Source organism: Polyergus mexicanus, unplaced genomic scaffold (assembly GCF_030449975.1).
Source record: "Polyergus mexicanus isolate NDT 795.1 unplaced genomic scaffold, iyPolMexi1.0 SCAF_27, whole genome shotgun sequence".
Taxonomy (NCBI): Eukaryota; Metazoa; Arthropoda; class Insecta; order Hymenoptera; family Formicidae; genus Polyergus; species Polyergus mexicanus.
Window position 1 is genome coordinate 2,875,274 of NW_027223347.1, and position 14,748 is coordinate 2,890,021.

At 29.4% G+C, this 14,748-nt stretch overlaps 1 protein-coding gene across 1 annotated transcript in view; it reads right to left on the bottom strand.

Annotated features, from left to right (window-relative positions):
* Positions 1-14,748, bottom strand: part of LOC138943492 (histone-lysine N-methyltransferase 2D) — a 42,194-nt gene that overhangs the window by 22,317 nt on the left and 5,129 nt on the right. Inside the window, 13 exon segments of the mRNA XM_070314341.1 lie at positions 79-691; positions 983-1,083; positions 1,490-1,625; positions 4,052-4,735; positions 7,330-7,454; positions 7,638-7,852; positions 7,959-8,079; positions 8,662-8,823; positions 9,048-10,508; positions 11,060-11,321; positions 11,946-12,432; positions 13,282-13,520; positions 14,405-14,598. Coding sequence (XP_070170442.1) covers positions 79-691; positions 983-1,083; positions 1,490-1,625; positions 4,052-4,735; positions 7,330-7,454; positions 7,638-7,852; positions 7,959-8,079; positions 8,662-8,823; positions 9,048-10,508; positions 11,060-11,321; positions 11,946-12,432; positions 13,282-13,520; positions 14,405-14,598 — 4,800 coding nt within the window.

A 14,748-nucleotide genomic window follows, 5' to 3' on the forward strand; every position in this document is an offset into this window, starting at 1 on the left:
AATAATAATAGATATATTATTAGATATTATATTATTAAATATAATGTATCTTGATTATAAAATTATAATATTAACTACCTTGACTCCAATTAGTGCTAACTCCTTCAATCTTCTTACTAAACTGTTGCCTTTGTAGTAAATCCCTTAACTGCCTATTTACTTCCGGTTGCTGTCCAAAAGTCACTTCTTGCTCCTGAGGTGTCCGAGTCTCGGAACTCCTTGGTGACGGATAGCCAGATGTGGTGGAGGCAGACGCGGTGGGAGTAGCGGGTGGTTGGCTGTAAGGATCGGGAGTTCGCGATGTTGCAGGAGGAGGGGGAGCGTAAACGGGGGGCCGCGGTGGGTTAAATATAGGAGCGCGGGGTGTACCTGGCGCTTGAGGCGATGAATAAGGAGAAGCAGGAGTCGAGACATTGCCTTCGAAGCGCTGGAAATGGGATTCCTGAGAGGACGCAGGAGACTGAGGAAAGTCATGGGGCGACTGAGGTGCCTGCGGCGAGAATGGAGATGGTGGCTGCGGAAATCCCGGACGCACCCCTCGGCAAGGAGAAGGTTGCACAGGGAGACGTACCATGGATTGATGATGGGGAGACTGAGGTGTGAGACTACGTGGAGCCTTAAGTGAGGGCGTAGCAAAAGTGCTGCGGGAACCTTGAGAAGGCGAGGCTAGAGAAGTCAGTTGATTCGTATCCTGCAACAAAATTTTAGGATTTATATTAATTGATATTAGTAATACATGGAATGGAAACCTATACTCCGTCCAAAGAAAGAATGACCTTGGTCCGGACAAAAATTGTTCATTTCGCGCAGGTCTCCACTCACAGAAGCCGTATCTATGTATACAGTATCTCGCCATGTTCTCCCCACTTTGTTCGCTTATGCGCGGACTAAAGTCATTCTCTCTTTGGATGGAGTATATAGTGTATATTAATATATAGATATAATCTAAGTGAAAAGAGGTTAAACAGATTATAATACTTACTTGTGCTGTGGAAACTTGTAATTGTGTTGTCAATCCGGAAGTAATATCACCGCTTAGTTGGGGTGTTTCTTCGCTGATCTGTCTATGTACTCTGGCAATTGCTTTTAACAGAAAAGAAAACATAAAGAATTTAGGGATTGATTCAACTATAAAAAACTAAATAAAAAAAACTAATAATAAAAAAAACAATTTTTTTCCTACATATTAAATAATAATATATATATATAAGTTTAACTTTTATTGCATTTTTACAATTTTGAAATAGAAAGATTTCCTAATTTTTGTATGTGTGTTATATTCGCTTAGTTCGCAATTAATTGGTAATTTAATTTTTGTATTTTTAGTTGTAAAAATCATATAATAAAATCATATAAATTTTTTTGTTCTCTTTATTCATTTGAATTTAATTTAATTTTTTATAAATTTTTACTGTAAACAAATATAAGATATTTTTCTTATAACAAAACAATATATTTTCAGTATACGAATTTAATATAACAGATATACCATGCACACGTTGTTCAATGATAACTTGCTGTTGTATTTGCGCTTGTTGCTGACGTAAAGCTTGCAGTTGTTTCCATTGTCTTTCTTGCTCAGCCTCTCTGCTAGACCGATCTCTGTTCGAAAGTCTGTCCTGTTCCTGTCAAAGATCAATTCGATATAACTTTTAAATCATTATTATAAAAAAGATTATTATATTTAACATAGCCTTTCCTTACTACAATAATACTTTTTATTAAAAATATATTTATATTGATTATTGATACTTGAATTAATGAAAAATTATATCAAAATTAGTACTATTAAAATTGTTAATTTTATTACTTTCGTTAAAAATTTTTCTTAAATTCTACTGTGAACACACGTTATTATCATAACTTTTGTTAGATATTAATATTTATAAATTTAATTAAAATTTAATAAACACATTCTCAAAAAATTTATAAAAATACTTTTACAATTATAATTTCATACGCGTTTATATGACATATAACTTCATATAAATTGTTATCTAAATTATCAATAAATCAAATAATCTTAGAATATAATAATCTTTTTTTTTTTTTGCACAAATCACTATTAAAGATAAAACAAAAATTACAATAAGTCAATAAGAAATGTTCATATATTTGGTCGGCCAAAAATCTAAAAAAAGACCAAAAAAGTTTTAAAAATAGTTAATAAAAATATATCATAAATCTTTATAACTAAAGTTTAAATTAAAATTCTATTAAAATATAAACTCTACCTGATATTAATTGTGAAGAATATAGTTAATTTTTTAACTCACAAAATTTGCGAAAAGCACTTTTTTATCAATTGCATATAACTCGGAAATTATTGTTTCCACGTTTTCAATTAAGAAAAATCGTTTCTAAATTAGTCAAAGAATTTACTATTAAAAGGACGTCTGATGATTTTGACATTTTACATAAAAAACAAACGTAACTTTTTTCAGATTCTTAGTCGATGTTATAAAGTTTGTATGAACATTTTTTTTAAATAACAACATTGGCACACTGCTAAATTAATAATAATTTATAAGATGTGATCTCTCTTTTATAATATATGCAAATACATTAAAAGCAATTATAATCTGTCACTATCTATTAATTTGAAGAGATTATATAATTTACAATATAATATTGGAGAGTATAATTATATATAGTATGTATATATATATATATATATATATATATATATATATATATATATACACACACATATATATACTTATATACATACATACATACATACATATATATACTTACATACATACATATACACATCTTATATACAGCACATTTATACAAATTAATTCATTTAAAGAAAATATTTTTATCCATCACGAAAAACACCATAATATCATCAAAAACTAATAAAACTATTCCACATCCATGCACATATCAATGTTAATAATTCCAACTATCTAATCCATTACATAACAAAATACAATAATAACTATACACACACAAACATGTATGTTAAAAGTTATCTGTATTAATTATAAAAAGATATAATAAGATACAAGATCTCATTTTGACAGAGAAAGCAGAAAGAATTTTTGTATTCATTTATTTAAGAAATTTATATTATTTATTTTGTTTCTATTTGTTTTATATCTCTTTCTCCTCGTGTTAATCATTTACTCAATATATTTTGCAGATTTAGCTCAATTTTAAAACAAAATAATAAGAAAAGAAAAAAAGATTTTAGATTCATAAATTGTATTATAACAATAAAATCCTAATTACATTCATAATACTTTTGTGGAAAAAAGTCTCAAAGAATATAAAGTAGTACTATAAACTATTGCACCAAACAATTATACAATATATATTTTGATATATTAATCTATCACCCACAACAACAGCAAAAAATCGTAAGCAATATCGATGGATTCAAAGGAAAAGAAATGATAATAATTTATAACATAGGATCCATCCAGGGGATAAAAAATGACAGGATTGAATAAAGATATACTACCAATCATAAACATGCATTAAAATATCTAGATTGTAATGTAAAGTATAACCATAAAATACTTTCTGTCACAACAATAAACTAACAAAAATATCTAATATTTTATAAAATATTAAATTATATAGAAAAAAAAACCCGAAAAACATTATATAAAATTATATAAGAGAAATTAACAGAAAAATAAAAATTTATTAAAACTTGTATATTTATCCTAACAATATATATAATCCAAATTAAAAATTGTATCTATACCAATTCAAATTAATTAAAAAATATATATTAATACATATCTAAATTAACTCTTTATATATAAGGCAAATATTAATATGTTGAAGATACAAAACAAAACATAATGTAATTCATCAATTGCAAATATTATTAATACATATTTAAGAAATAAAAGTCTCATTTAAAGACTTTAAAGGTATAGAAAAATTTCGCCTAATACCTCAAATATAAAATACATACATGTACATATACATACATACACACGCGCGCGCACGCGTGCATGCGTGTAGGGAGAACACTAAATCTCGATTAGACACAACGAGAAAGGTAAGAAAACACTACGGAGGCTCTCACCATGACGTTATTCGGATGGTGATGGTGGTGGTGGTGGTGGTGATGGTTCTGTACGGGAGGCACAGTGTGAACAATTGCACTAGGTGGTGGCGGGGGTGGGGGGTCGTAGTGCTCCTGGCTGAGAGACGGGAGGGTGCGCATGATCTCGGATGGAGTAAGCACTCGTATCTGATGCTGATCTACGCTACCGCTCCCGCCGCTATTGTTAACGACAATCGGGGGTGGACGTTGCTGGAGAGGTTGCTGCCCTTCACCCGAATTATTGCAATGAGAAAAAGAAGAGGAAGAAGAAGAAGAAGACGAAGAAGACAAAGAGGAGGAAGAAGCTGCTGTTGTGCAAGATTGCAAGGCAGACGATTGAAAATTTCTGGGAGTATCGGGAGAGAGGGAAGGGCTAGGCGGGGTTTCCTGCACCCCACACACCTCCTGATGCTGATTATTGCTGGTTGATGTTATTCCTGTGGTCACCAACATTCCTGACTGCTTTTCCATAGATTTCAGGCTCACTGCCTGTTGCTGCTGCTGCTGGGCCGTCATAACAACGGGTTTGGTGATGATGTTGGTCATGGCGGTAGTAGTAGTGGTGGTGGTGATGGTCATATTGATGGTGGTGGTGTTGGTGGTGGTTATATTGGTAGTGATGATAGTATTGGTGGTGCTTGGTGGTGGTGTCTCCTTGGAGAGCTGTCGGATTAACACCGGGCGATTCGCGGTCACACGATGCGATATATACGTATATGAGGGTGTCTCATCGCATAAAGCAAACTCATATAAGAACAAATTGTGCAAAACTCAACAATAGTTACTTTTAAAATAGTTTACATTATTTAATATCTTTTTTAGACAAAATTTATATTAATAAAAATTTTGATATATTAATTGATGTGTGTGAGATTTCATAAATATTAAATTTTAAAAGATACACATTATAATATAAATCTAAGCAAGAATTGTTTTTATATACACAAGATATACCGTAAAAACCGGATCAACGCTTAAGGGTAGATTCCTGACATCATTTTAAGATGATTTCTCCTCAGCAAAAATATCGAGGTATTAATAATTTCCGTGTTATAAGCAATTAAAAAAAGGGCTTTTTGCAAACTAAACTTTATAGAGAGTTAAAATCACATTCTTTAGTTAATTTCAGATAGAGTTTTCTTTAAAAGAGAGAGAGAAGAGAGAGAGAGAGAGAGAGAGAGAGAGAGAGAGAGAGAGAGAGAGAGAGAGAGAGAGAGCAAATCTTAATTTAAGATTTAGTTACAAAGATATATGATGGAAAAAATCAGAAATTTGCAAAAAATGATGAAAAGTCATCTTAAAATGATCTCAGGAATCTACCCTTAAGCGTTGATTCGATCTTTAGGGTACATTCTGTATGTATATAAACAATTATATATATATATAATCATATATACATATATATAATAATAATAATAATAATAATAATAATATTATAAATAAAAGAACTTTAAAATAAATTAATTTTTGTAAAAAGATATAAATTTTTCCTTTTCTCTCTTTCTCCCTCTTTTCTGTTTCACTCTCCTTTTCTCCATTTCAAAAATGTTATTTTATAATTATTTTGAATTTTACAAGCAAAAATCTTTACATTTTCTAGGAAAGATTAGATTTAGAAAAGAGATATAAAAAGCAAAAATTTAAATTAAACATAAATGCTATATAATGAAACTCTACAATAGCAATATAATAGAGCTTTATAATAATAAATCTTTATGCGAGAAACACCCTATACGTAAAAAAATGATATAATGGGCCCGAACGAGGCGACATAAGAACGCGTTCGACATGAAATTTTACTGTTAGTATATGACATCATAAGTTTTGTATTTACGAAATATATAAAAAACACATAAAAGCAGGGTATATGAATATTCTGTGTAAATTTATGCATCCGCAGATTCGTGAAAATCTGCGAGTGTTTTTATTGGATGTGTATCTAAATAGTATGTCATATATTGGCTGCGTTCCGTTTCATGCATGATGCATATAATGCATTACTTACTTCACCGAATGTTAAACAAGAATAAGTAATGTATCATGCACATCATGTATGGAACAAACACAGCCATTGTATATTGATTATAATTTTAATAACTATATATATATATATATATGTATATATGTATGTGTGTGTGTGTGTGTGTGTTTTATTTATCAAATAATGGGATAAAAAGAATAACGTTCTTCTATAAGCTTATAAATCTATAAATTTACGAATCGTAAATTCACAAATCGATTTTGTAGATCTATATCTGTATATCTGTAGATCCATGTGAAAATCGATCTTATATAATAATATCATTCTCTTTCTTTTTTAGACTCATGCATGTATAGTCTGGAAATATCTTTGCAAGTAATTATGTAAATATTTCTATTTGTACTTTTTACATAGAAAAAATATAAAAATTATAAAAGTTTATAAACCGTCCCTTTTCACCTCATTTGAGCCCACTACATAGAGGCCCGTTCACGTTCAATTCTATGTATTTTTGAACGTGAATCGGATCTATCATTATATTATTAGTAGCTTACAATATATTTTCTACCGCAACAACTCGATGTAAATAAGGATTTACTAATTACAATATTTTGCACCATAAAGACTCGATTAAGAACTTTTAACTCTAAGATCTTTACTTAAAGTAGTTCTTTTTAAAAAATATGTGATCATTTTTAATTTAATTTAAATTATTTTATAATATTTTATAATAAAATGTATGTTTATGCATACATTCTTAATGGAACTAATATGTGTGGAGTAATAAGTATAAGCATAAATACATGCTTATTATTTTATAATTCAAATAAAAAATTATTTTAATTGTTATCCATGTATTATTTTCATTATTATTTTAACCATAGTATTTATCTCAAAACGTTTATAACAAAAACAAACAGTTTGAATACAATCAAATTTTCATAAAATATAGAAAATATTCATAAATTATTTCGTTTTAGTCATCAGATTTTAACCAATAATGCTTTAAAAATCCTAAAGTTCGTAGTAGGAACATAGTTTGCGACACACAGAACTGTCGAGCTGTTAGTTTCACTTGAATGTTAGCACAAGACACTTTCGAAGACAAAATCCCAATGAAAGATCCAGAAATACGAATATCCCAACAAAAATTATCGCGTTTTTTGGTTATAAATCTTTGCTGAGGAATTAATTAACGCATGAAAACTAGCGTAATAATTGAAATCCGTATGTTTCTTTTCATTTTGAGATATACATATATGCATATGTTATTTACCTGTTGTGTTTTTTTCATGCGAATGGCAGCTCGATTATCTCGGGCCTGAGTCAAATATGGAGCCTTTTTCTCATTCGGAAGGGCTCGCCACTTCTTCAAAATCTGCTTACATCTCTCGGACCATGCTGCACAAATTAAAAACATTTATTAGGCCAACAGAATTATAAATCAGAATTTTGAAGCTAGACTTCAACTTTTTGCATATAAATTGCATCAATAAAAAATGGAAGATATATTTAAAAATTATAATCAAAATAACAATAAAAAGATAGAAGAAATATTTACAAAACCCAACAACGTGATCTCACCTGGATATTCAGTTTTCCATTCAGGATGATTGATATTGGCATAGAGCACCGAAGATATTGTTGCTCCAGTACCTAATGCTTCGTCTGCCTCCATTTTCAGATTGCTTCTTTGATTATATGAAATAGTAGCATTACCTGCTGTAGTATTTCCCTCATCTTCGGGATTCACCCATGGGCTGGGTGGCTCAGAAAATGCTGGACTAAATTGTGGACTGCTAAAAAATAAAAATTAAGATTAAATTAATATCAAATTGAGATATTGTGTATCTATAAAATTGTATATATATATATATATATATATATTTATTTATTTATTCTTACTTGCTATATTCAGAGTGATATGGTGAAGGCGGTGGGAAACTCATCGGAGAATTTAAGGTAGATTGACCAACTGAGGGTAGACTACCAGGTACTTGAGGTCTTACCAAAGGCATTTGAATACCTACAAAAGAATTGCGTTCAATAGAATAAAAAGAATAAGAATTATAAAGCACATATATGTATAAAATATAAAATTTTTAATAACCACGCCTCGGCTCTTATTTGTCAGCTTCTTCCACTAATATCGTTAGTACTTTGAGCCTATTGCTATTATTATTTTAATTTTTCATACTTCTAATGTTCTAATCTTAAAAATAATATTTAAAATAATTGTTTTCTAATCTTTTTTATTAATTTTCCTTAGAAAATAATAAGTTTTAGATATAAATAGTATAAACAGATAATTTGATTTTTATTCTAGTGTTTTTATTATCTGCTATTACAACAAAACCATGTTAAAAAATTATCTATATATATATTTTTAAAAAATGGATTAAGTTCATATACTTGAATATATTTTGACACAAATTACATAAATTCGCTTTATATTATCGTTAATTATTATACATATAATTTAATTTCAACTGTTTTTGTTAGCAATTGCACTTTGTCATTATTCTTATTTTTATTCTATTTTAACGATGTAAATTAAAGCAGATTTAATTTTCATTAATTATTAATATGTTCAGTATTATGTACTTACCAGGATGGGGGGAGGGTGACACTAGAGGAGTAGTAGACGAAGAAGGGTGTGAAGTTTGAGCTTGGACAGAAAATACAGATGATTCTTGAGATTCTTGAGATTCATCAGTCATAACACCCTTAAATATCTCTTCGATATCTTTACTATCCATATTTGGTAATCCTTAAAAAAAATAACAAATAACATTTAATTATTATATTTGACCACGTTTTAATTTTTAATAATAATAATAATAATAATAATAGTAATAATAATAATGTTAATATAACATAAATTTAAATTATGCATGCATATACACACATTTTAATATATATAAACTAATGTAATGGTTAATATAATATATTATTTTAATAATATTCACATAATCTTTGTTTATAAGATCTTACCAGTATCTCTGACCATTGATTCTAAATTAAAATGTGGACTCAAAATATCTGTCAGTTCATCCTTATTTCCACCTTGAGTATCATCCAATTCATCCAATGCTTCACTAGCTTTTGCCAAATCTTCGTCATTTTCATTCATTATTGTATTCACCAGATCGCTGTCCAATAAATCCCCGGAAATCGGTAAAATATCACCAAGTGCTTCAGTATCACTACCATCATCCTCTACAATTTCTTCTCGTTTGATTTGCTCTTGACCCTTTTCGTCTTCTTTTTCTTGTTTTGCTCTATTAACTTGTTCCATTGCTTTTAATACATCTTGAGATAACTGAATTGTATTAGCATTTCCAGGAGTTTTGTGTTCTTCTTCGGACTCACTGCTGCTTTCAAGATCCTTCTCTTTTGTTGTGTCCATCAAATCTTTCCCAAAAAACGCTTCTTGCATGTAAAGAGGAAAACATTCTGCCAGCTTCGTCTTTGGCTTCCTCCTTTGAGGTTTTCTTCGGGGTTTATCATCTCCCATTCCCACTCCCATTGAAGACTCTCCAGACTTTTCAACGTCTCCTTCTTCTTCTTTGTCCTTTCTAGTACCTCTCAATCTTACAATAAATCCTCCAATTCCCAATTTTTGCAAATTTCTTTGACGTTTTCTTCGCAAAACAGGAAGTCCATTTTCTGAAGTGCAGATGCTGAAGCCTTCAGGAGGAGGCTGGTTCCATACCATACCCTCCTTCAACACTGTTTCTGGTTCATCTTTAACATCCATCAGCTCCAACTTGTTATTTTCTTCCAAAGAATTGTCCAAACTTCCTCCAGCAACAACAGATTCAATAGTCGCCATAATATCTGCCTCTTTATCTACCAGTGGAAGCATTTTTCTTCTCTTTTTTCTTGTTTGCTGATGTTCGGCGGTTAAAGATTTAATATGATTCATTCCAGCTTCAGAAAGATAAACTCCATCTAAAAGATATGGCTGCGAAGAAGATTTAAACAATTCCGGACTTCGATTTTGCGGCGGAGGTGACGATCTAATAAATTTTGGAGGAGGTTTTGAAAGAAGATGAGGAGGAGGAACATCTCTAGGACGACAAAGGAGACAAACGTAACCTTCTTCGGCGCAACGTTCAGCCTCCATTTCATTTTTAATCGAATCGCAACTACAATGGAGCCATCTTTCGCATTGTACACATTGAATAATGAGATCGCCTTCCTGATAAGCTTCTTGACACGCTATACAAGCAGTATGGGAAGCGCAGGGTCCGCACTGAGTGTAACTTTTCTGCCAGGATGAATTAAAACCAGGATCGTTGGAGCCGCAAGTTTGGCATTGCGCGCACCATTTGCACTTCCAGGTGCCATGTGGTACATGATCCAAAGGCGGATCAATGCAATAAATATGATAGCTGATGTCGCAATCGTCACAAAGGATTAATCGAGCTTCATCATTTCGCTCGCCACAACCTTAGAAACAGAAAATAAATATTAGAATGCTTGTGATAGATTTAACTTAAAAATTTTTTTAAATGCCACCATTACGCTCTATCTCTTTAAGATTTAAGAGAAAAATTAACTTTAAATTATTAATAAGACGAAAAAAATTGGGCAATTTGGATATCAATTTGGATTAGTTTGGATAATAGTAGTTTGAATAATATTCAGATTTATCGCATACATATTAATCATAAGAGAAGCTATATTGTCCATTCACATGCTGATGTGATATGAGAAAACCTATAAATATTTATGCCATGTCAAGTGGCAATGTAACAGTTTCAAAACATACAAAAGCTACATATATCACAAGTTTATACTTTTTAGCATTCTTAGAATAAGATTATATAAATTTTTTTAATTTTTTATTATTTTAATTACATTAATAGTCTTAATTTTTGTATTGATCAATATATGAAGTATCCATATTTTCGTTAAAAACATTAAAATTTAACATTAAACATCTATAATTTAATTATTGTCATTTATTAATTAATGTATTTTAATTAATTTTTCAATACCTTCACAAACAGTGCAATCAAGGCACCGCCAGCCCTTTTGCAAAATGACTTTGGTCACTTTGACACTAGCGCAGTAGGGATGATAACACTGGCCGCATTGTGCGCACGCAATTAGACAACCTTCTTGATCGATACCGATCGCACCGCACATCACACAGATATCCTGAGTTAGAACAAATTTATCCTTAGCAGAGCAGAGAATTAATTTGTTCTCCCCTCCAGGCTCTTCCTCTTTTGATGTGGAAGAATCTAGTACTGGACTCTATAACCAAGTTAAAAAAAGAGAGAGAAATTAGTTTATTATTTACTTATAGATATAAACTAATATATATAAATATATATATATATATATGTATATATATATTTATTATATAACTAAATATATATGTTTGTTATAATAAATTAGAAATTAAAAATTCAATATTACATTTTGTTATTCATAATTCAGTTCATTAAATTTTACTATTATAAAACAATATTTAAAACGCTTTATAATTATACTATTAAAAAATTTTGCTATTACTCTTAATCTATTTTGTTAGTAAAATTTGTGTAGAAAATTCTAATATTAATAAAATAATAATAAAGAACAATTCTCTAGAATTGAATAAATTGTAATGTGTGTGTGCAGTAATAATATTGGATATACTGAATGTGTGCAAAAATGTTTTATATTTAATAAATTTGAGAAGGGGAAAAAAAGAAATACAAAATAAAATAATATTTATTAATAAATCAATTTTCTATCAATAATAAAATACTTTTATCAACTAAGAAACTACAAAACTCAATGTAAAATAAAGTATAAAATTCATGAAATTTTCAATATTTTCATTTATATATAAATATATATAATATTACAAACTTCTTCAACTATTGCACATACCTGCATGCCCATTTCGGGCAGTCCAAAGATTCCCCTCATTTTCGCTTTTGGTCCTCTCTTCCTACCAAATTCTGTCATTTTCTGCCTTTTTTGGTAGCCCAACTTACCCATGCCTTTGGGCCTACCAAGAATCCCAGCACTAATTCCCAATCTTTTCTTTGCGATTTTTGTGGCACAAAATGGTTTTCCTTTCCCTAATCCGACCGAATAAAGCGCTTCTTCAGAACTACCACCTTGATAATCTAATTCAGAGAATTCACCGTCGAGGCTTTCTTGAGAAGCACTTAGACTTAAATCGCCTTCGTCTATACTATCCTTTCGTCTGGCTACTATGGCAATGTTCTTACAGTGCAGGCAGATGTATTCGTAATCGGGTTTTGCCTCTTTGCGCTGCTGGTAAATGAGTGGATCGGCTTCGGGATCACATGTACCATGAACGAACTTCTTGCATGAATAACATTGTACCATCTCACGATATGCCGCGGCTCTGCAAAGAGCAAATAACAATTAAATATGATGACATTAAAGTACATTTATTTAATATCTCCGAGTAAGAAAAAAAAATAATAATCGATATCTTAATGTAACATGAATATACAGAGTATTTCAGAACCATCAGATATACTTCAGAGAATAGTAGGTCTTACGAAGAGAATCAATTTGTATCAAGAAATCTGTATCCTTGAATGCATTTCTGTTCAAACCGCTTGTAAGATAGATCTGATCATGCGACAGCATTGCGTATCTACCTTGATATCTAACAATACGTAATTTTTTTTTTGCTTTCTTTCTTTTGTTTTCTTTTAGATTTTATTTAAAAGATGTGGACTAGTATCATCAAATATCACGCGCAGTGTTATTGCGCGACCGCTTACCTATCTCAGTATACCTATCTCAATAATTTTTGAAACACTGTAATTAATTTCTGGGTCAAAGTAAGCCGATTAAAATCGCGCTTCAAACGCATTGACATATTTAGTTTTATAGCGTCAACTGAACTGCGCCCATAGCTGCACCAATAAAATTACATCATATCAATAAAATTACATCATATCATAAAAGAAATCCATAAATTATGATAATTATATACAAAAATTTAGAAGATTAATCGTCGATTATATTTAACAAGTTTATTTAATTTGATTAATATTTCTTAAAATTATAATATATTAAATAAATGCATCTATTATTTATATAATAGTTCTCAATTATATATATATATATCTCAAGACATATTATCTGAAAATATTTTTATATATGATTATATTATTTATCAAAATTTTTGTAATGTGTGTAATATATATATTTAAAAAAATAATTAAGATATTCCAATTACCTATATGCCTTTCTACAGAGCGGACAGGAAAATCCTTTATTGCGCTGCTGGTAGCACGAATCACAGACAGTATAATGAGAATGCCATCTGGAAGATAGACCAGCTCCAGGAGTTCGCGAACCGCAATCGGTGCACACGCGACAACACTTGCATTTCCAGCCATATTTCGGAATGGAAGTAACGATTGGTCGCAGGCAGCCGGGATGATAAGCTTTGTCGCATCGTTCACATAGCATCACCTATTGTAAAAATTATATTATAAAAATCTTAATATATATATATATATATATATATATATATATATATATATATACAGTATATATATACATATATAAAATAGAATTATACAAAAGAATTATAATCATATACAATTACAATTGTATGTGTACACATTAAAAATAAACTTGAAAATATTATAACAATTCCCCTCTAAGAAATTTAATAGTCAACTAAAAACCAAGTATTGAAATCTTTAAATAATTGCTACATATTGTAAAATTAGTTTAATATAAAAAATTAAGTTAATCATTTTAATTTATTAGATAATAAAACAAGTAAATAAAATTCTTAAAAAATAATAAATTTCTTTATATTTATTTAATCTTTATTTTATTAATTGAATAATAAAATAATTTATTTATTAAATAATTTTAATATTAAGACAATTCTAATATCAATTTCTTTAGAAAAAAGAACAAACTTTTCAGTAAATTTTTCAAAATTTCTTTAATTACCAATTTGATAATATTTTAATATTAATTAAAAATTTTAAAGAAATTATAATTTTTAAAAGCATATTAGCATATAAAAAGCACACATATTAAACTTTTATTTTATATATCTATTTAATAAATTAAATATTTTAATTTGAGATATTTAAACTGTAACTTTCAACAATTATTTTTCTATCAATAATTTTACTATAATAAACACATTCAATATTAAAAAAATAAAAACAATCGTACTATTGTTTAATTACTATTCTTTCACAAATTAAATTTATTTATATCATAGTCGTAATTGAAATTTTCTATAAATTATCATATGATAATTTTAATCTATAATTTTAAAAAACTTGAGCGTATGTTGATTTTTTTAAAACTTCTTATAACTTTTTTGTAACCTTAGAAACATCCTCGGGTTGTCGACAGACTTGACACACGCGGCAAGACACACACTGCCATCCAGCACGTACTCCAGGTAACAACGCTAAGCCCACACAACTGCCATGGTAATGCTGGCCGCATACAGAGCACATCACTAAATTTGATACATCGCCCATTCCATAACATTGCACACAAGTCACTTCCCCATTCACTGCAAATGCAAGATTTTTTAAAATTTCTTTATATATACATATATAAATATGTACATATATATATATGTATATATATATAAATTTTATTTATATGCCATCAATTTCTTTTTTTTCTAGTTTCTTGCATTCTTATATTTTCTAAATTTTAG